This window comes from Anopheles merus, chromosome 2L, assembly GCF_017562075.2.
Source record: "Anopheles merus strain MAF chromosome 2L, AmerM5.1, whole genome shotgun sequence".
NCBI classification, from domain to species: domain Eukaryota; kingdom Metazoa; phylum Arthropoda; class Insecta; order Diptera; family Culicidae; genus Anopheles; species Anopheles merus.
Genome location: NC_054083.1, coordinates 28418940 through 28441010, shown reverse-complemented (window position 1 = coordinate 28441010; position 22071 = coordinate 28418940). Strand labels below are relative to the sequence as shown.

Here is a 22071-nt window from a genome sequence, read left to right as displayed (position 1 = left end):
CTAGTTAATTTGGCCCGGTTGCATGTTTAATCAACAGAACCTAAGACGTGTATACTAACTGCAGGGCACATTTAAATGTTTTCATTCAAACATGTAGGTAAGCATTCCTGCTCTCTCTTGATGTCTATTTACTGATATTTTTTATGATCGTGTTGCTATCTTGGTACAGGCTTCCATCCTATTGTGATCCCGGTTCATAGTCCTTCCATATTTTTGTCATATTTACAAATGTTAGTTGTTCCATTACATTAGCAATCGTGGTCCACTTTCTTTTTCACTATGTTTGACTATCGGCTGGACTCGTGGTACAGTCGTCAACTCGAACGACTTAATAACATGTCAATCATGGGTTCAACTTCCAGTATGACTGACTAAAATCCTGCTATGGTTTATCAAAAAGTCACTAAAAACCAAGCCCCGGTGTGGCGCAGGCAGGCCTTGGCCGACAACGGTTGTTGTGGCAAAGAAGATGTTTGACTATTCCGCTATCATTGACCATTTTCACAACCATATACCATATAGGACATACGAAAATTTAATTTAGTCATTCTGAACTTATGGAATAGCTACTATTAAATGTCATGACATGTTCATATGACATATGGGTCCGAGTCTTCCATCCACAGGGCTCACTGTCACGGCTTATTATTGACCCGTGCCCCATCTTCTGCAAGACTATTTGTGTACCAAGCAACCAGGGATAGTCAGGAGTGCTAAATGCTAATAAAAACAATTAAACTAACTTCATTTAACTTTGTAGCTTCATCATGTGCTCATATAAAAAAGAACCCCTGACCCAGGAATGTCCTTATTCCGTGTATATTATTATCCCATTACTTTTCCCAATAGGAGTTGCTGTTCATTTCAGTTTTACAGTGCAGTTCAGTTGTAATTCCACTGCTGAACCATACAATTGTTTTTCCCGCAAGATATACTTTCAATGGATGAATAAATTGTAGCAACCTTGTCCCATAATAATTGGGAATTATTATAGCTAGGTTAGGTTTATAGATTAGGATAGAGGATTAGGTTAGTTTATAAGAATAGAAGGAAGTGAGAATAAAGCCTTTCTTTTGGTAACGACACAGCCGCAAGACTAAGCTCCGTGAACCCGCTACAAAATATTAAAATTCAATTATTCAATTTTTTTTTCAAATGTTTAACACAACTCGTACTGAGCCTTATCCAACAATCTGCGTATGGAGACCCGATCCATGGGAAATATAAACCCGTTATATGCATGTTTTAAAGTTGTTCACTTAGTCCTAGTTATGCAGCTCCGATGGTTTCACTATTTTGCATGGTACCCAGCATTTTTGGGTTAATGTACAATGAAAAATTGCAATTGTTTAACGTTCATAGCGTACGATTTGGCAATCCTTTCAAGCAAGCATTTGACTACATTTGAATGATGGTACAGGAAGCAAGTACATGATAGTTCGAAGCAAGTATTTTTATTTAAACGTTTTGAACTACACAAAAACACTACTACGCATGATAAAACAGATGGAGCGAGGTAGAATCTCCACCACAGAATTATTTAGAATCACTGGGAATAATTTGATAATTATTGATACACTTTCAACACGTGTGTAGAAGAAAACAATGATGTCTTTTGATCTGAAAATATCAATTATTCAATCACTCTACCATTGCTTGTTGCCTCGGAGAATGGAAACACCGCAAAGAAATAAAAATCATCCAAGCACCCATAGTTGGTTAGCAAAACCGTTCTATAGTGAGTAACTTTTTCGTACAGATAGATCCCATAGTGAGCAATCGTGTCACCTATGAGCGTGACGTGAGCGTAACGTGAGCGTCACCTCTTACTTCGTTTTGTATAGGGAGATTGGTGAGGATTAACAACCTTGCTAAGGGTAATCAATAAGTCACTGATAGCCACGTTCGTTGCGCCAAATAAGAAGAAGAAAATGCTGCTACTACTGTTTGATTTGAATCGGTACACTTCTCCTTGCTTCTTGGCTAAAGAACTGACCATCACGAAGGTAGTTTGGTAATTTCCTTTCCTTGCTACTACTTTGTAAAATCATCTTCCATGTCTGCACCAGACTGATTGTTGTACACAGCACACTAGATTTTGTTATGGAACAAACCAAGATCTGTAAAAAAACAGGTCGACGCTCGTTACCAGGATGTCATTTTGAGCTTACTTTTGAAAGTTTTACCGAAAAGGTGGTCACCAACGCACGCGCAACGCACAGTCTATTGAATAGATGACTTGAATTTATAACGATAACGATTGGATCAGAAACTGACAAACTATTGCTGTAACGCACGCGAATGTAAATTTCAAAGTCTTTGAAAGAGAACCAGTCAATGCGTTTAGAGTAAATTGACAGAAAGCCATGGGAAAATCTTGACAGTTAAATTGAACATTGTTTATGTTTAGTGATGGACGTTGCTATGGAGTTAATGAAAGTTTTGTTCAGAATTTGCACTCATTTCCTTTTAGAATCTTATGAAATTAGATTCCAGGTGGAATATTACATGGCTGATACAGTCCAAGGATCTCTTTTATAATTCGTTGCCGGGTTATAAGCAAAAGACGGTATGCATATTGTACCTGTGTGTCCCGACTCTCAGTGTTTAAATGAAAGTAAATAGGACTTATTTTACCCAGTTGGAATATATAAAGTGCTGTTTTATGCCTGTTAAACTTTTCGTTCTTCCAGCAGGACCGTTGCAAAAGGCAGTGATTCGTGGTCACGGATTGGCAAGCAATGAGGTTATCTGAATACAGAGTAGAGTGCAATTACTTCTCCTTTATTCTCCAGAAGTGATTGGCCGCAATAAATTTAACGCAATAATATAATTTTCCGAATCCTAAATTCGTCCACTTTTCCACGTTAATTATTAGCTTTTTTTTGTAAACACTTTTTCATGAAACTGTCAAAAACGAGCTGAAAATGGCAACCTAGCAACGGGTTTTGCATCGACCTGTTCTCCTTAATAGATCTTGGTAAATTTCTTCCTTCACCAATTTTCTTATCTTAATCCAAGTAACCATTGTTTTATCCTTCCAAATCCTCCCTCGTCACAACAAGAATTTTCTGGATACTCAAACAATCCAGTCCGAGTGGTTAATCGGGTAAACGTGTCAAAGTAAAATTTAGTTTAAAAGTAGGCCATGTTTTCCATAAAGGAGGATTCAAACGTAGAAGTTCTTGGAGTTTAAATCTTTTATTCCAACATCAGAAATAGGACAGAGAACCCCTGGTTTCCAAGCTAAACATCCCCTTCCGTCTGCATGGGCTTCTTAACCTTCGGATCAGAAGTAACTTGCGGAAAGGACTGGTTAGTAGGCAAAGTGTCAAAGACTCTGTCCAAAAGCCTGCCGTTTGTTTCACCTCCGCTACGACCAGGCGACTCTTGCTTCTTCGCGTGACCTGGTAGAGAAGCGCGGAGCGTAACAATTGGAGTCTATTGTGAATTTGAATCCACTGATTGCGCTTTTCTTGGCTTGTCATTCCATGATCACGAATCAAAGCCCTAAAAGACATAAAATTTTGTCGTGTAAAATTTCAGTGGAATCCTAAGAGGGGAAATCAAATGTAGACGTGCAGGTTCGATGTGTATGCTGTCTTATGCAAAAGTTTCTCATTCGTTTCATAACAACACACAGTACCAGAATTTTACTAACCAAAACTTAAAGGGTTTCCCACGATTTATTGGTTGGTTTCCATAAATTTTGAGTTGGTTCCAATATTTTTTTGGTACGTTCCCACGATTTTTTTGCTGTTTCCAAGAATTTTTTGGTCCAATTGTATCGATATCCAATCGGACGATAGCAATAAATTATGGAAACGAACCAAAAACCTATGGGATACGATGAATAAATCGTGAGATGAGCCCAAAAAATTATGAGAACTGACCAATAAATCGTGGGAAACCCTGTATGTTCTATTTAACTGACAAACATGTGACATACACCGCTTTCTGTCATTTTGCTCTATACGCGTCGACCTGTTCTTCTTTTATAGGCTTTAAACATCCTCCGTAGGTCCAAGCAACCAACGACAGCTTATTCGAGTAGCCATTGGTATTGTGGAAATGTATTTAATGGGTTTGAAATATTATTTGCTCATGGTGTTGAGGTGTCTGTAGACCCTGTAATAGCGTCGTCGCATGCATCGTCGTTAGTTCCTTTGCATCTCATAGTGCTCACACGACATTGCTGCCTCTATATGCATGCATGTTGACGTTTATTTATGCAACCCCGACATATTTTAACATAAACAGACCCTATTTTTGCATTCCAATTTCCCTTTTCCTTCCAATCTAATGATAAGCTTGCATTAAAAAAAGAAAGGCACACCGAAAAGGCAACGACGCCCTGGACCGTGTACTGTACAAACATTTGGCCACCGAATTCCCGGTGATTACTATTTGCACAACATTTCATTCTGTCTGTCATCGTAAAGTTCGTTTTTTTTGGTTCGCTTGCTTGATGCATGTGTATGGCTTTAGTTTTGCATGTATCCTTTCCCGCAAGAAATAAAGTACACGGCGAGAGCGAGAAGAAATTGTGTGATGCACCTGGTCCACCAAACGTTGGCGTTGGATAGTAAAGTTTTAAATGGCTGATTTTCGACACGCTCGTCCGCCGTGGTTTGCGTCGTGGCGAAATAATTGAAATGTGTCGTCGTTGTGGAAAACAGTGACAGTGCCGCCGGCTAAAAGGATTTCCCTTTCGTACCGGTAGGATCAGAGTTGTTGGCGTTCGTTTGAGGGAGGGGAGTGCCGCTTCAATGAAGATATAATACATTCGTCCCCGTGAATCCCCGTGAAAGCGAGGATGGTATGCGCGTGCGTGTGTGCGTGTGTGTGTGTGTAAGATTTACATGCAATGCACGGTAACAACCAACGCGGAACTGAACACCGCCTCAAATCCCCCAAAAGCTTCCTCGGAGCAGCAGCACGACGGTAAAGCTCCGTTGATGGTAAACGTAGTCGCAGCAGCAGCAGCAACAGCAGCAAGCAAAACTTTCAACTATTTCCGTAACGAGCAATGTCGGAAATTTGCGGCATCCCCCTGTGGCACACGGTGAATTTCCCATTTCTCCTCCTCCCCACCCCCCTTTTTACACTGCCTCACACCGCTAGGGTATGGTGACCGTGGTTACCATGGCGTTAAGTTCCATTATCATCCCAGGCGCGTCAAGCATCCGGCTTCTAGCTACAGGGTTTAAAGCTTCCCTTTCTCACACTCTCTCTCTGTTTCTCTCTCGTTTACTCCCTCTGTTTTGCGTATTAGAAATAATCCGTAGTTTTCGGCTATGGGTGAAACTCTTCGCGATTGTGGTTTAGCTGGGCGCCTGGGTTTTACCACACCGGTTTGCTGTAATGATGAGATGCACCCAGACAGGTGCAGGGCCGCAACGTTTTGCCCGTGCACGCTTTCTTTTGATCCGCGTTGGTGCACGCTAGCGCTGGCTTGTCTTGGGCCGTTGCCCAAGCCTGCATTGGACGTTGGTTGGTTTGCAAACTTGCTAATAGATTTTGGCTTATCCTTCGCCGCGTGTTAACGCAAAGTTTTGGGCGAGGTAACGAAGCGTGAAAAGTGAGTTTGGAGTTATTATTCTAGAACCTTGTACGTCAGTCGACAACGGAGTCTTCTCGGTGCATGGCTTCGGTGGTGTAAGATGCGCTAATTTGTAATTATGCAAACACGGAGAAAAGACTTGATTGGGGGAAAACACACACACACATACTCGCTCAAAAATTGTTTGATTTTACGGTATGAGAAAGAAGAGGAGAAGTTTTCTGACAAAACCGTAGAAAGAATGAAAACACTTTTAAAACATTCTTTGCTGCCTACATTTTGCACAAACAATTAAAATAAAGAAATTAAAAAACAAAAATTAATGATTTTTATAATACAAAAAATATTCTAAAATAATAATAACTGTGAAAGCAAAAAACCTGAAAAAAATCGAAAAAAAGAACAATTCGTATAAATAAATGAACAAAAAATATAAAAGTATAAAAAAGTACAAAATAAATACAAAATAACCAAACAAAACACACAAAAACAAAAATACCGGTAAAATCACTCACATGAAGCATTTAGGTACACAGCTTCCCAATAGATGGCGCCATTTAAAACAGTTCCAATCAAGAGAAGATCGCAGTTACCCGCGCAAAGCTTAATGTACTATCACCCGACATGTTTCGCGAGATGATAATGGTCTTAGTTTTAGATTTATTCGCTCCAGCAATAGCAATACTCGAAGCATAGACGATCCAACGGAACGACCAAATCCCATTCCTTCCATGCTCCAGGCGCACACGATTTACGACCAGAGTGGCAGATTAAAATACGTTTTTAATCAGCGGTACCCCGTTTTCACGCAAGAGCTCCCAGAAATAAAGCATATTGGTCGTCTCCACCCGTTCCGGGAGTGGGCTGGCTCGTGTACAGACAGACCGAGGGCAATGAATGCATGGTCGCAGTCGTACCGGTCCCGAACAAATCCCGCGCCAACGGGCCGGGTGTACATTTATCATTATCTCTTGCCAAACAGCAAACAAACGCTGGCTGGTTTCGTGTTGCATCGAGCGCTACTATACACCCTTTCGGGAAAGACAAAGGGGGGGGGGGGCGAGAAGAATTCAAAACAACCGTCGACCCCCCCCCCCCCCCCGGCGCGGGATGGATTGAAGCGCGACGTGGGTGTTTTTTTGCCGCTGCTGCTGCTGCTTTTGTTTTTGGAGGAACGAGAGAAAGCAAATAAGCATATCCCATTCCTCCTCAAAATCCCCAAGTCACACAGAACAAGGGAGCGGGAGGGATCCGGGGGTGTATGTTAGCGAGGGAAAATGTTTGTTATCATTTCCCTGTCAGCCATGTGTCGGCGCCCGTACCCCGTGCGGGAGAGTTTGCCGAGATCAAGGTACGGGTCTTTGGGGTTTTAATCGGGGAAAACCCCCGCCAACGCCGCCGGATTGCGCCTGAGGAATGGAGGACGGGCATTCGGGGGGCATCCTTTCCGCTTCAGCTTTGGTTTACCCCTTAGCGGTGCTTTATTTTTATCATGGCAACATGAACCGTCCAGCCAAATGTGTCACTGCAAAGGAAAAATCCCGTCACCCGTTTTAAAGACCGAACCACGTCCAACCCGGTACAATGCTTACTCGGTACGGTTGCTCCACCTCAACTGCTGACAGTCTCCGGCATTCCACTGTGTGCTTGCTGCTCCGAGTGGTGGGAAAACAGAGAGAGAGAGAGAAAAAAAACCAAAAACGTACGTACGTAGAATGGTGAAGATGAATGCAATTTTGAATGGAAATATTTTACCTTTTGCCCATCGAGTGAAATGTGTGCACACGCTAGAGAGCGCTGTCAGCCAGTGTGTCAGTCACTTTCACCTTCCCGCCTCACTTCAACGCGCCAACCGGGCTACTAGGTTTTGTGGAACAAAAAACTAAATAGGAATAGGTCCCCTTTCGCTCGGTTGACATGGTAACGAACCATGACAGGTGAGAAAGATTCCAGAGCAAAGGGGAGGGGCGCAAAAATGCATCCTTACTCACACATGCCTTACCGTCTTGAGTCGGGATGGAGGAGAAGGAGAGCGGGGGGAGCCGTTACCGGTCAAGCGGAAGTGTCAAGCAGCGTGCGCGCGTTTTGTGAAAGTCAAGCGGGGATAGAGCGGGTGGGAACTATTTCCGATTGTCCTATGGGAATCGGTTTCCAGCGCTTGCTGCGGATGCGAACTGACCCAGCCATCAAGGCTTACGCAATGAGGCTGAAGGTATTTTTTAATTGGAATCCTTTGTAGTTGCAAAACCGGCTTCTGGCTTCACCCCAAGGGGCCGGCACACCGGTGCGGCGGTCGTTTGTGAGTTTATGAAAGGGGCTGAGTAGATTATGGCACACGTTGGCATGCCGATTGCAGTGCAGGTTGGGCGTGATTTTTTCCCTCCCGGCATCATATCTTGGCTCTCTTTTTTGCCGAGTTGCCTGGAATGTCTTCGCTTCAGTGGCGCTTGGACGCTTTATAAATGCTTCGCATTCCATATTGATTGTGGGATTATTTTTTTCAGCGTGAGAGTCTAAAACGGTCTCGGAAACGATCGTCATAAGTACAATGTAGTTTGCTACCAGGTCTGTTTTATGGTTTTATCGGTAGATTATTTAAACTGTTACACTTGGGAGTTTCCTATCATCATCAATCTACAACCACAACTTCTGACAGTGCCTGGTAAACTCATCCACTTTTCCCTGATTTGTTGCAACAATCATTACCGCCCGTTTGCCACCTCCCACCTGTCGTATCGAGTTTAGAAATCAAGGTAAACAGCATTAGCAAAAACCTCAAACCACTAGAAAGGGAGGTATGTCTCAACGCACACTCCCTGTGCCAGCATCCCGACAGCAGGGCTGAGAGCCAGCGGAAGTAACTCATTTATGTAATTAGTTTAAAAATTACTAAAGATCAGCCGAGCGCACAACGGTTGTAGTAAACGAGACAATCAACCTACGTACACTCCCCGCCAGACACACGTGTGCGTTGCGTTGTGTAGGGGCAGCAACTGCCTCTTTCTCTCTCTCACACACTTTCTCCTTCACTCCAGCCAGTCCCGTTGGGCGAAAATGGCGACAAAGTATACCGCCACACGGCTTGCTATGATGCTTACACTGATGATTACGTCGTGGAACTTCCATCGGTTGTGGTTTTTCCCCTTTCAGCCCGCGGGGCTAGGAGGTAATCTACGGTTCGGAGAAGCGAATGTACGTTGATCACTACGGGTTGATTGTGGGTTTTGTTTGGCGGTAGTGGTAGGTAAGTACAGGCTCTACTTTGACACTGCTGGCTGGTTGCGTCATGCACGTGGTGCCATCTTTCAGCTGTCTTGTGCTGGGAGGCAAAAGTTTATTGCAGGTTGTGTGCGTCCTTTGTCGTCCTCGTCATCAGTGGCGGCGTTGTTGCTTGATCAAACCACCAATTGAGACGGGGTGATGTCAGGATGACATGGATGAGGGAATGTTTGAGTGTTAAGCGTACAAAAGATCTGAAATTGTATTATCTGCGGTCAGACAAGACGGTTAAGCTCAATTAGATCTTATTTTTAGAAGTAACTTACAGACAGACAAAGAGTTAGTACTATATGCTGTATTAAGGTTTGAAGTTTGCGACATGTTTGGGCGTGGTGTGAGTCATGTTTTTAGAAAAAAAAGATTTGAATTTTGAGAAAAAATATTGACATTTACGACGCATTTTGGATATTGTTCAAATAAAACTAACGACATAAAATGATAGTACTTTCATTTTGCAATACATGGCGCTGCACAAGGCGACTAACGTTTGGTATTAGTAATTTCACTCGTAAGGTTAAAGGATGAACGTTTTGGACCAGAACATGAAAAATCAAATAACGAACATGAAGAACCCAGGTCTGCAGCGTGTTCTTACAGCATTTCCAATGATCTTTTGGTCGTTTAGGATGATTTCCGAATTTGTCATAGTTTCGTACCAACATTTTTGAAACTAATGCTTCAAACAATTTTTGCAAAACAGTTTTGATATCATGGCTTCTTCTATATATGGATTAAAATTATATTCATTTTCTGGTTCCGAAGCTATGGAATATGATAATAATTTTACGCTGTAAATCTCGTTGTTCGCCGCATTATTCTACTACACAATTAAATACTTTTCATAGCAATTAAAAAGTAACAAAAAATAGACCTAATTATTTACCTTTACCTAAGTGCTCTAATTATTTTTATTCCCGTTTCCGTACCTGTCGTTTATTATTTAAATTTAAATTCATATATTTTCACTACCTAACTAATACTGTCATGTAACCAAGGATTTAGGAAAAAAAAAGATTTCTCATATCAACTGACCCCCAAAATCGAGCCGAGGTCGATCCCATAAATTTCATCACCAGAAAATCACGATCCTCCCAGCTCGAGACATTTTTATACGTGTTCACCCCGTCTCCCGAACGTTTGGAAGCCGCTGAAGAACCGACCGGCAGGACAACAACAACAGGTACGAAACTGTTGCGGTGAAAGCTATGTACTCTACCCAGTCCTATATGCTGCTGCTGCCTCTTCTTATGTGCCTGCCGTAATGGCGGCATTCAGACGGCACCGGCCGGCAAAATAAACCAACGCGCAACACACAACACATACCGGGGATGATGGGAGAGAGTTTCCCATCAGAATAGGATGCTCTTTGGGGGAAATTTACCATTACTCACTCGTTCTCTCTGATTAAAAAGCTATGCTCTCCCATCGGCGTTTGGAGCATTTTTCCGATGAAAAGGGGTTTTCTCACTAGAACAGCTGAGATGTGTTCGGTTGCTCACTGTTTTTCTTTCTCTCGGGGATTTTCCATCGGGTTTTTTCCGATTTTCGTGAGTGTTGTGGCTGTAACGGATGAATGAGAAAGGCGAATGAATTACTGTAATCGTAATGTTTGCTTGTAACCGAGTTTTATGTTGAAGCTTTTGTATTTGCCAAGATTTACCGTATTACAATTAACAGATATAATACTGAAATTTGTTTATGTCATTCATTTTTGGTCATTTGCAACGACCCGTCTTAGCGATCAATCTCACCAAACACGACATCCAGCGTGCCGATAATGGCCACCACATCCGCCAGCATGTGATGCCGTCCAATCTTGTCCAGCGCCGCCAGATGGGCAAAGCCGGGCGCCTTAATCTTGCACCGATACGGCTGACTGGACCCGTCCGACACCAGATACACACCGAACTCACCCTTTGGCGCTTCCACCGCCGTGTACGTGGACCCGGGCGGCACCTGATACCCCTGCGTAAACAGCTTAAAGTGATGGATAAGCGCCTCCATCGATTGTTTCATCTCGGTGCGGGACGGTGGCGATATCTTCCCATCGTCCGTCTTAATCTCACCGGCCGGCATCCGATTGAGGCACTGGTCGATAATGCGCAGCGACTGGCGCATCTCCTCAATGCGGCACAGATACCGATCGTAGCAGTCGCCCTTCGTACCGATCGGTACATCGAACTCCATCTGATCGTACGCATCGTACGGTTGCACCTTCCGCAGGTCCCACTTAATACCGGAACCCCGCAGCATAACGCCGCTGAAGCCATAGTTCAGGGCATCCTCGGCCGTAACGACCCCAATGTTCACCGTCCGCTGCACCCAGATCCGGTTGGTCGTTAGCACATCTTCCACCTCGTCCAACCGTTCGCCGAACCGGACCGCAAAGTCGTAGATATCGTCCAGCAACCCGAGCGGAATGTCTTGCGCGACACCACCCGGTCGAACGTAGGCGGCGTGCATGCGCGCCCCCGACACGCGCTCGTAAAACTCCATCATTTTTTCCCGCTCCTCAAACAGCCAGAAGAAGGGGGTCAGCGCTCCCACGTCCAGTGCGTGCGTACCGATCGCCATGATGTGGTTGAGGATGCGTGTGATTTCCGCAAACAGCACACGGATGTACTTCGCCCTCGGCGGGATTTCAATGTTGAGCAGCTTTTCCACCGCGAGCGAGTAGCACTGCTCGTTGCACATCATCGAGACGTAGTCGAGCCGGTCGAAGTAGGGCAGGGCCTGCACGTACGTTTTGTACTCGATCAGCTTCTCGGTGCCGCGGTGCAGCAGCCCAACGTGCGGATCCGCACGCATGACCGTTTCGCCGTCCAGCTCCAGCACCAGGCGCAGCACACCGTGGGCAGCCGGATGCTGCGGTCCGAAGTTGATCTTCAGATTGCGCACCTGCTTCTCGACCGGTGCAATCTTGCTGTTCCATGGCGGAAGCTTCCAGCGTGCAGTTACGTGGTCCGGGTACATTACTGGGCCTTTGAATTGTTCGACGAACTGTTCGTCCGGAAACCATTTGCCCGCCGCACGGGCTGGCTGCTGATGCAATCGGTACGGTGCGGCGACATTTTGCAGCAGCCCACGGCCGACTACGTAAACAGTCGATGGTGTTCGCTTTGCTGCGGCGTTTAACACACAGAATACCATCTTGGTTGTTTGTTTCGGTGCTTTATCATCCACTTTTCTGTCCTGAATGTTGGGTTTACTATGGTTCTTGGGATAGAATCACAATGCACAAGCTGTGGGAATAGGATGCTTCGCAATCCATCCTCGACTACTATTTGACAGCTGTCACTGTGGCGAATGCCAGATGTGAACGCACTAGAATTTAAAATATACGTTGACATGGATATCCATTCAAGATTTTTCACATCATAATTTAATTTTAGATAAGCCAAACATTTTCGATTCTCTAGAGAGATTTTTTAAATTAATCATTTTACTCCAAAAAAGTAAAAAAATACACCACTTTTTCATTATTCTTCACATCTTTTCCCGTGGCATTGATCGTTCCACACAAAGTGTATGAATATCAGGTGGTCTCATAGCCTGTTTTTCATAGCAAAAGTTGAACGTCACTTTTTGACAGCATGGGTGAAAACATTTCCCCAAACAAGCTTTCTGACGACTTGCCTAATACACAAACAAACTTAGAATCTTCGTTATTTGCACAGAAATACCTTAAAAAGCACTCAAAATATTTGTTATTGTAAGCTAAACCAAATCTGAACTATTTAAATCCATTTTTGGATCAAAATAATGCCGTCGATGAGGACACCAATGTGTACTACATATGTGTTGCTAAGAACAAAGCGAACGGTTCCTATGGAAATTCATTTCACCCATTCTGTCAAAAGGAGCTTTTTTTGATTCCGAAATTAGTTGTCAATTTGTATGGGACGAGACCACCTGATATTCATACACTTTGGTTCCACAGATAGTTTTAGCACCGACAAACCGACATGACACTGGCGTTACAAAAGTGTCCCACACGAAAGTACTGTCATTTACCAGTGAAGCGAACACTTCTGTCAAAGTAAGCCCTGTTCACTGCTGCTTCGATGTAAACAACTTTTCTAAATACAAATGGCGAAGGAAGTGTGAGGCAAGATTTTGTGAGAATTATTGGACAAAACACCCAGGAAAATCATTTTATAAGTTTCCAAATCAATGCAAAAGATGTGAGAAGTACATAAAACAATACGCATTGGAATTTGCGAAGAAAAACAAAAAGGGGGTTTAGCAGTTTCTTCATTGTGTCAGTGTAGTAAGCGAATCATTATAGAGATGGCGCTAGTGTTTAACGTATTTTCATTTGAAATAAGGAGACAACTTTTGAAGCTCATTTTGTTCGAAGTGTCACGTCGGTTTGTCGGTGGTTTTAGGTTGGAAAAATGAACTCTGGTAACGGTATCTCGCAGGATTCTTGTACACTCGCTCTCGATTTCTCACTCTCTCACTCTCCGTAGAACGAGTCACTCACATTCCTTTACATCGCGGTACATCCTGAAACGAGGGACAGGATTCGCTTTCGCGTTCGTGTGCAGTTCCGTCGTGACCGTTCAGTCGTGCAGAAGTGTTTGGGAGAGCATCGTCATTGTTGGTTGGTATCGTACACAGTGTATTAAGTGAAAGTGATCAAACAAAGTGTGAAATTAAGGGAGCATATTCTTTACAGTATAATGACCCAAGATATGAACAACTGGTGAGATGCGATTCATACAGTGAACGGGATGCTTCTCAACTAAAAAAGAAGCAATGTTTTTCAAACAATTCGTGTGGAATTCCGATGCACTCATGCCCGGTAGTGTAAGAATCGTCTAGATTCTACAAGTGCAAGCCTCGGTAAAAGTGCAACGTAGCTTGACAAAGTACACATGACTGCCGCACACCAGGGCGAGGGTTGTGTTGGTGGGTTGTTAATATTTCCATATTTAAGACACTGTGTGCATTGGGTTTGTGCATGATTCCATTTACATATTCAACTTACCCTCTTTTTTTTTTGCTCAACTCAAAGTCGGTGGATTTGCAGGGATAATATACGGACCCGATTGTCATTCCCCTATCCTATTTCCTCTTTTTTTTAATCTGCCTTAGTTCCCCCCTTCACTCGACACACTTCAACAGTGAACCATCCCTTTCCGGAGACACGGAGTACTTAGCCGTTCTCGCTGCTTCGCTGCCCTCCCCGGTGTTGCCTATTTTCATCCCTCGCTCGTAGCTAACACCGTGGAACCACGGTTTTTGTGTGCATCTTGGGCATTGCCTTTCTTGTTTCAAGTTGACAGCTTCAACCTTTACCATCCTAGCTCCTTGTTGTGACTGTTTCCAGCAGCCTCCAGTCCATCTTGTATTCCCTCCCTAAAAAAAGAGGGGCAGAAAGCAAAGCAAAACGGACCGCCTGACAGAATCAGAGCAGGCATCGCGTCCGTGTGTGTCGCCGTGTGGCATATGACAGCTTCACACAGTCACTGTGTGTGTGTGTGATTGTGTTTGCATGAGTGTGTGTGGTTGTGATCAGTGTGTCAAGTAAAATCGTGCCCAAGAGTTAACTAAGTGAAGGACGAAGCAGGAAGCGGCTGGGCAGCCGCTGGCAGCCGGAGAACAGCATCTCGCCAAGAACGGGCGAGGGTTGGCAGGTTTTGACATTCAGCTTGACGCAGTGCAAGACGGAAAGAAGCAGTCACGAAACGGTGAGTAAATTTACATTCCATCGCCTCCCCGCTATTCAAGGAGGAAAAGAACTGATTCAGGATGGACAGATGGCTAGGGTATAGGATACTACTCCATCTAGCCCGGGCAGTGCGCTGTAGACGGGGCAACGGAATACGCTTTTGTGCAGCGCGCGAGAGCATGTGTAGTAGTAGTACCGTTGCAGGGCTGTTCGTTTCTTTTCTCGGTATCGCCACTTCAAGCCCACTCCAGGCAGTACTGCTGAGGCGAGCAAAAGTTTTCCCCTCTTCCATGGCATGGCCTACTGCGGCTTGGAAGGTGGAAGAAAAAGTCAAGCAACTCAAAGACAAGATGCACATATGCACATAAAAGGAATGGGTTTCGCCTTTCGTTCGCTCTGGAAACCGTAGGCATCGTTGTTTTTTTTTGCTGCAATTTAAAACGAAATGAAGCCTTGCAGTGACAATGAAAGAGGGCTCACAGCCATCCGGTGTGGATGCTTTTCATGTAAAGGGTGTGCCGGTGTGTGTCTGGTTGAAATCATGGTCGCGAATGTAGACAGTTTTATCTGGCTGGCAGTATCCCGTGAGGTCGAGAAGAAAGAAATGCCTCTCCACGTTCGCTGCATCGTGTACGAATAAAAAGGTGTGCGAGCCACGCTGATGCGTCTTGGTAGATAGAAAGAAAACAAGCGTGGCCCCCTTGAAGCTCAAGCCCACGATCAAGCAGCATCCGGTTGATGAACGCTGGCATCTTCGCGGTGCTTTCGATCATAACGGTGGGATGCACCGACGACTGTCGGCACAGAACCCGTTGTTTGTAATCGTAATAATGGATATTATTGTGTGGGCATACGGGCCTTTTCGGTAGGGTAGGTGAAAGGATGAGGTGCTGCTGATTGGACAGGGAAAACCTCGAGTTAGCTGGCTTCATTTTGCCCTGCCTTTTGGGCACAAAGCGACGGCTCAGACGGGCTCAGACGGGATGGGCGCGCTTTCGAGAGGATTTTTCGTCAAGTTTTCTCCCCCCTCTCTGTGTGTGTGTGTTTGTGCAGGGCGGCCACGGGCAAAGGAAGGGGGAAAATCCACCCAACTCTTAGCCGAAGTGGACGATAAGGACAAATCCTTTCACCAGACAGGCACCGATAGCGGCCGCTCGAGCACGTGCACATCCTTGCGCGTGGAAAACTGACGGTGAATTAAAAGAAGCATCAAACCCACCCAGGGGTGAACACTAGGGGGTAGGAAAAATCACGCTCAGGCGAGAGGCTACGTGGGTTACGTGCATTGCGGTGAAGCATCGCCGCTGCTTGCTTACGGAAGCGATTTTGTCTTGCAGGAGAATACTCCATTCTTTTCCCCGTAAGGGAGCGAAGCTATAATGCTCTGGTGTATGTGTGTGTGCCTGTGTTTTCGTGTGCATAGGTGTTGAGACGTTTTTTTTTTTGCTGCAAACAATTCGAATGGCAAATGCAAACAAAACAGATGCTAAGGAGGTGCATTCAGGCTGCAGTGGATGTGTTGCGCAATGTGTTCAATGGTTAGAGCGTTGCAGCAGGAAAGATGCATTTTGTTGAGAGTAACCGGGAATATAAATATTGAAATTGCTTTTATCGTGTTCTATTGTTTGTTTATTCAAACTTTTTGGATTTTATTTTTTTTGTAAATTAAACAATAAGTCTTCTAAGAATTTGGTAATATAAAAATAACCTTTATGTTTTCCTATTATATCTAGTTATGTGTCCGTTATAGGGGAAACATACAACATGAGATATTAAGATTGTACGCTTAAATGTTTCGTAAAACGGGTTTTATGTAACAGATTCATTTTTAATTCAAACTGTATAGCGGGATAAATCAATCATCTCAGTATTATAGATTGAACGTCCAACTACATAAGCCTAACGTCGTAAACCGATTTGAGGCCGATCGAAAACTTTTGACCATGATCCTTATTTTAGCCACAAAGCCGCTTCGCATTCTGTGCGAAGTAGATAAGAAGCAAAAGTGTGTGAGGGAAAGAGAGCGAGAGAGAGAGAGAGAACAAAAAAAAGTCCCGAACTAATATCTTGTACCGGTCACCAGTATCCTTTCCCCTTTTGACCATTGTTGGCCTTCAGTTGTACGAATCAAATATAGTAGAAAGAGGAACTGGAATAAAATAATAAAAAATCCACAAGCATAGTCGAAGCCAAATATACAACCGACATTGGAATTGAAAGAAAAGGTCACTGCCAGCGCGAGCCCGGTATCGACCGACCGGAAAAGATTAACCCTTCGCTTTCCGACGGCGCGTTGTAAAGGAAGACAGGAAGACGAGATTGAACTTCGAACTCTTTCTCTCGGTCTCTTTCTCTCTCTCTCCCTCTCAATCTCGGAGGGAATGCAGATTTGGGAGGGTTAGTGTTTGAATCTTTTAGCCTTGGCTGAGCGTGCTATTGGCAACGAAAAAAGGCTCGAAAATCGGAAAGGATTCGGATTTTGGTGTGTGTGCTAGGTCTTGCCCGTATAAAGCATACATAGTGTAGCATTGGACAGGAAGGGGTAGAGAAGAGGGGCGCATAGCTTTTGGCATCGTTTGTTTTTTTTTTACCGTGCCCACAGGAGGCAAGACACTGTCGTCCCTTGTAAATGTAAATAAAGCCTGCAAGGTAGACCTAGAGGACCTAACAGACAGACAGGCCCACCCGGTACCGTATCTCAACGGACGTCAGACGGACGAATCGCTAATGGGGAAAAAAGACAAAAGCAAGCATCCCAGCTTACGCAATTGTTTACACACTCAAGTTCATTGTTGTCTGCATTTCCACTCTCTCGTTGTGTGCCAGTGCCTAAAGATTTCATCTTTTTATTCACAAACTCTACCAAGCGCCCCCCTCTTGATCTGAAGAGGTTGTGGCAAATGATTATCCTCGTTCGAAGGAGAGTCACCGCGCCCACGACCCACAAGGGTTTACACCCGAAGTGAAAAGGATTGGCATTTTTTTGTGTCGCTGTTGTTGGTAATGCTGGATGCTGGAAGAAAAGGGAGTAGTAATACGGCCATGTTTTGTACCCACCGTGTGGTTTCTGCCTCGCTCTCAAAAGAACGTACCGATGACAATGTACCGGCGTGTGTATGTGTGTGTGTGTGTGTGTGTTTGCTCTCAGTTTCCACTTTCCTAATGGAACGCATACACCATGAAGCATCCGGCTTTATTAGCGACATTATGTTACAGCATGTGTTTCTTCCTCCCTGTTTTTTTTTTGTGTGAGATGTTGAATGGTTGTTGCTCGGTACAGCACCTTTCCACCTACCCACAATGCTTCTGTGCTTCTGTAATCCCTTTTCAAACATGTGTTGGAGACCTGTGCGATGTAACGTGCTTTTTTTTTGGTTGCTTGGATCCCTCTCTTTCGTTAGTCAGTGTTATCGTGAAAATCAATGGAGACGCCTGGTAGCTTGTGAGCTGGTGGGACAGCAAGCAGCATGAATGGGTCGGGATGGCTCGCAGCGAATTGTTAGCACCTTAACCGAGGATTATGTACTCACGTATCGTTCCAAAAACTCGCTATCCGTCCGGATGGTAAGCTTCTTTCGACTAGCGTAAAATGTCAATACAACGGCTAATATGGCCCATCTTGGTGACTGTCCTTTTTTCGTGGAAAGGCAAAACACTAGTACGCTAGCGAACGGGCCACCTGCTGGTAGAAATTAGCTCCAAGCGCTTAGGATCGGGGGGTCTTTGTTGTACACTGAACACAAAGGTACAATCGTCGTTTCGATCCTAACAATTATGGCCGTGCCTGGTAGCAGTGCATAGCGGGGCCTGGTTGTGCTTCGGTTCAGGGTGCTGTTTAATTACGAAAGCCATTTCAGTGGGGCAGAATCTTGCGAACCAATCAGGAAGCCAGCCAGGCAACAGAGTGTCCCCGGGTTCCCGGTGAAGATGCCCATCAAATATAGACACAAACGAGGTTTGTGTTTGCGTACTTGTCTCGATGTGGAGCACTTAACGATTACGGGCAAGACGTTTGCGTCCGTCCTTAACAAGTCGGGATAGTACAGTCACTTTGCTTTGGGGTTGCCAAAGTCTGTTGTTTGACGAGGAGTTTTTTGTTTGTTTGGAATGAAGTGTTGTTCGAGAGGGACGGGACGATAGGCTTAACTGTTTCATCACTGCTCTGCAAATGGAGTGATAGTAATCTACCGCGATGAGCTCGAACGGAATGGCGATAAAACTCACCGATAGGTTCTAGTGCTTAGCTATTCGTTTGCCCATGCAAGTACAATTGACTTTTTTTTTGTGTAGAACACTTTAATGTTTCCCAGGTTCCCGGGATAGGGTTTTTGGCTTCGCTCCATCCAAACACTCTAAAGGGCTGTAAATCAACTCGTTTAGTGACGGATTAATTGATCTCAATTTTAGCATGATTTTGATTGATTGGAATGAGTCGTCTGATGAGTATAAACACAGCAAATGGTGTAAAGAGTGAAAGAGCTCGGCTACAAAACGGAAATTAAAATTAGCTAGATCGTTAAATATTTAATGATTTACTTGATTGTGAAGCAATTCAATGTTTGGATTTAAATTCCGAGATTTTCCTAGCTTACCCTGCCATCGTGTCGCCGTGTCACTTTGTTACGGTCGTTAAATTTTGAAGAGCCAATAAAAAAACATCATTACCAACGAAGCAATTGGCTGGACCGCTCAGGCCAATCCCCTGCGCCCACGAGTGCTGTGCTGCATTCCGAACGGTTTCAATTCTAACCATTTGATCTTAAAGTACGCTTAAGTATCGCTTAAGGCCGGATAATAAACGTACAAAGCAGAATCAAAGCGGAATGATACCTTCGCCCCCCCAGAGCCATGCTTCATTAATTAGACAAAAAGCGAGCAACCTCTGCCTATCGGTACGGGCGTGGTGCTACGGTGTGGAGAAATTCCACCACCATGTACGTCTGGACCGGCGGTGTTGTCTGTGCTGCTGCTCGTTTGATGGCACAGCAACAAACAACGGCAACCGCCCAACAACTACCACCATGAAAGGTGCTTTTCTTGCGTTGCCTCTTATCTCGCGAGCTCGCGATGGGAAAAAGCAACGTGCTGGTGGCCATCATGATGGCCATCTGCAGCGTGAAAGCTTGGATGGAGGCGCGCGTTTTGAAGCATGAAGCATTCCGGGCATAATGAATGGGTTGTTCTTTGATCGCATGGATGGATGGGTCGGGCATAGAGCGGCCCTAAACACGAAAACAGGAAGCGCCAGTGGCGGAAGCAAAACAAAATTAAAAAAATGTTGCCAAGGCTCACTGATTTGCAGCTGATACGCAGATGCCGCGCGCAGGGTCATGAATAGTATCAGATTGATAATGGTAGGGATAAAAAATCGGTAAAAATAATAAACAATTTGTGAAGGTTCTCGCGCAGCCAACTAGGGGCATATGATCAAAAAACATAAACAGAAAATAACAAGGGTAGCATTTGCATTTTTGTTTTATGATGATCTTTCAATGCCTGAAGACTGCTTATGCGCATTTACCAGCCCAATGAAGGCCATCTCCCATCAAACCTTTCTGTGTCCGTTGACGGTTTGTTTCTTGAGCCGTTCAGCTCTTGCCTCATTCTCGGGCACTAACTATCTATCTAGCATGCGGGTTCGAGTGTTGGCATGGCTTCAGAAGCATGCATTATCTGGCAGGCATAAACTTCGAGCAGTGCAAATCATTCACAATGCTGCTCCGGCATGAATCGAACGAAAACGAGAGGAAGAGAGAAGCAATTTGTAGTCCTGCAATCTGACGCGTCTACGTGTCTACTTGCCGGTCAAATGCGGCGCGTACCAGACACAATCGACTCCGGTTGATCCAGCAATCAGACAGACCTCGGCTCAGACGAACCTCGATAGGTGAAAAGTGTGTGCTGTGCGAGGGAAAATTGTGGGATGATTGGAAAATTTACATTTAAATGAAAACAACATCCGGATTATTTCCCATCCGTTGGGTGGGTGGTAGCGTTTTTGTGTTCGCGTACAGTCGTTTCGCTGATCGTCTTCTGGAATCAATCCAGCTGAGAAGGATTGATTGCGGCACGTCGTGTACAAGGGTTTTTGTTGTTGTGCCTGTTCCTGTTCCTGTTTCGTACTCTCCTTGCTTGCAGTGGTTGTTGATTTCCGGTCCACTTGCTCGGGCTGCTGCTGCGCTAGTTTTTGCTCGGACACTCGAACACTCGGACGGTGCATAATGTCATCGAGACAGGACGCAGATGTACGGTGATTTTTACCTGCTCTACGATGCAGTTTGCTGTCAATTTATGGTCCCCTTCCACTCCTGGTTATCTGGCTGGCAAGCAGCTAACGGATGCTGTTTTAATTGTCGTCCTGTGGGGATTAACCCCGGTCGGTCAGATGCTGCACGGTGACTCTTGCTCGATGGGTATGAATTATTCATTCGTTTTGCAGCTGCCAGGAGGTGCAGAAGGGCGACAAAGCGGCTGCGTGGGTGTGTAGACAGTTTTTTCCGGAGTAAAAAAAAGGAATATGAGGAGTGGGAAAATTAATGAACAACCAAAATAGTACGAAAAACTGTATAGCTTCAATGTGGCATGAATTAAGCTGGATTGTTTGAGGGAAACTATAATATAACGCTTGTGGAACAATGTCGTTGTCCGAATGAGCCCTTTGACCCTTTGCTGTTTGTACAATGTTAGTTTTATTTGAATGATTCCACAATCGGAAGGAACATATTGACTGCGATTTTTCAAAATCCTTAAAACAAAACTCCTAACACTTCAAATCGGAGTAGTAAACCTTACACGTTGAGCTACCTGCCTAATTTCAAGCTTCAAGCAACAGACTCGCTCTCAGTACATGGCAAGCTACTTAAATCACCCGTTATAAACATGATTTATAGGCCCATTTGCACCTGCTTTTTTAAGGGCAAAAGACAATACTTTGGCAAAACTTTGAAATCCCTTACGACACGGTGGACATCTCCGTGCAGCTGGTGCTCGGCATTACTTGAATTTTTCCCCCAATTTTCCCGCTGTATCACGCCAGCCAGTGCGCTGAAATGGGTCGAAAATTATTACCTGCGGATTGTACAATTTGGGTAAGGATTTCTAGTTGAAAATTGAATTTATCACACCATCGAATGTGACACAAGTTACACACACAGCCTTAAGAGGTAGCCAGCAAATGGGTTTTTCAATAATGTCGCGTGCACGTCCTGTTCAACCTCGAGCAAAGCCATTACCGTTTTTGGGCGCAATGATTTACAATCACATTTTCTGTGTCTGTGTCCTATCTTTGGTGGGGCGTGTGCAGAAATCTCGTTCGGTCGCAATTTGTTCTTCAGATTCCGGCAGGGACAGAAAGCCATGTTGCAATGTAAAGCGTTGTATGGATTGTGTAAGCAGTACGCACCAAGCAAATACCAGATGAGCCTTTGCGCGAGTTTCATAATCGCGTACTTCAGAAGCTTCAGAAGCTTAATATCACGGCTTCAAAATCTCTTTTACTTTTGTGAGTGTGTGTATGTGTGTGTGTGTTGGAAATGAGCAAATAATGATTCCA

General features: G+C 44.5%; 2 protein-coding genes and 1 long non-coding RNA gene across 9 annotated transcripts in view; 1 reads left to right on the top strand and 2 right to left on the bottom strand.

The window, feature by feature from the left end:
• Nucleotides 1-6658: 6658 nt before the first annotated feature.
• Nucleotides 6659-7420, bottom strand: LOC121593222. Its single transcript, XR_006004744.1, has 3 exons — nt 7319-7420; nt 7156-7213; nt 6659-7088 (listed from the first exon to the last, which is right to left on the bottom strand). It is a non-coding gene; the product is annotated as an uncharacterized LOC121593222 (long non-coding RNA).
• Nucleotides 7421-9587: 2167 nt separating this feature from the next.
• Nucleotides 9588-12121, bottom strand: LOC121594400 (NADH-ubiquinone oxidoreductase 49 kDa subunit-like). 4 transcript variants are annotated; one of them, XR_006004967.1, is made up of 3 exons: nt 10756-12121; nt 10234-10402; nt 9588-9604 (listed from the first exon to the last, which is right to left on the bottom strand). XR_006004967.1 is itself a non-coding variant. In XM_041917601.1 (2 exons), the coding sequence occupies exons 1-2, from the start codon at nt 11990-11992 to the stop codon at nt 10338-10340; spliced, it is 1302 nt and encodes a 433-aa protein (XP_041773535.1). In that variant the 5' UTR covers nt 11993-12121; the 3' UTR covers nt 9646-10337. The 4 variants fall into 4 exon arrangements, 2 of the variants coding, with proteins under 2 accessions (XP_041773535.1, XP_041773534.1); XR_006004966.1 differs by lacking the exon at nt 9588-9604 and adding an exon at nt 9647-10095; XM_041917601.1 differs by lacking the exon at nt 9588-9604 and having other exon boundaries at nt 9646-10402.
• A 1252-nt stretch (nt 12122-13373) lies between these two features.
• The window catches only part of LOC121594934, a 55731-nt gene continuing 47033 nt past the window's right edge, over nt 13374-22071 (top strand). Inside the window, exons 1-2 of one of the 4 annotated variants that reach the window (XM_041918784.1) lie at nt 13374-13448; nt 14181-14538. The gene's annotated coding sequence lies outside the window, so the exon portion shown is untranslated. Of the gene's footprint in view, nt 13449-13532; nt 13551-14154; nt 14539-22071 lie in introns of those variants that run through there. The other 3 variants (XM_041918782.1, XM_041918781.1, XM_041918783.1) reach the window with 3 other exon arrangements.

Excerpts from the sequence above, each read along its gene's own strand:
- LOC121594400 (XM_041917600.1), bottom strand. The coding sequence starts at position 11,992 with ATGGTATTCTGTGTGTTAAACGCCGCAGCAAAGCGAACACCATCGACT.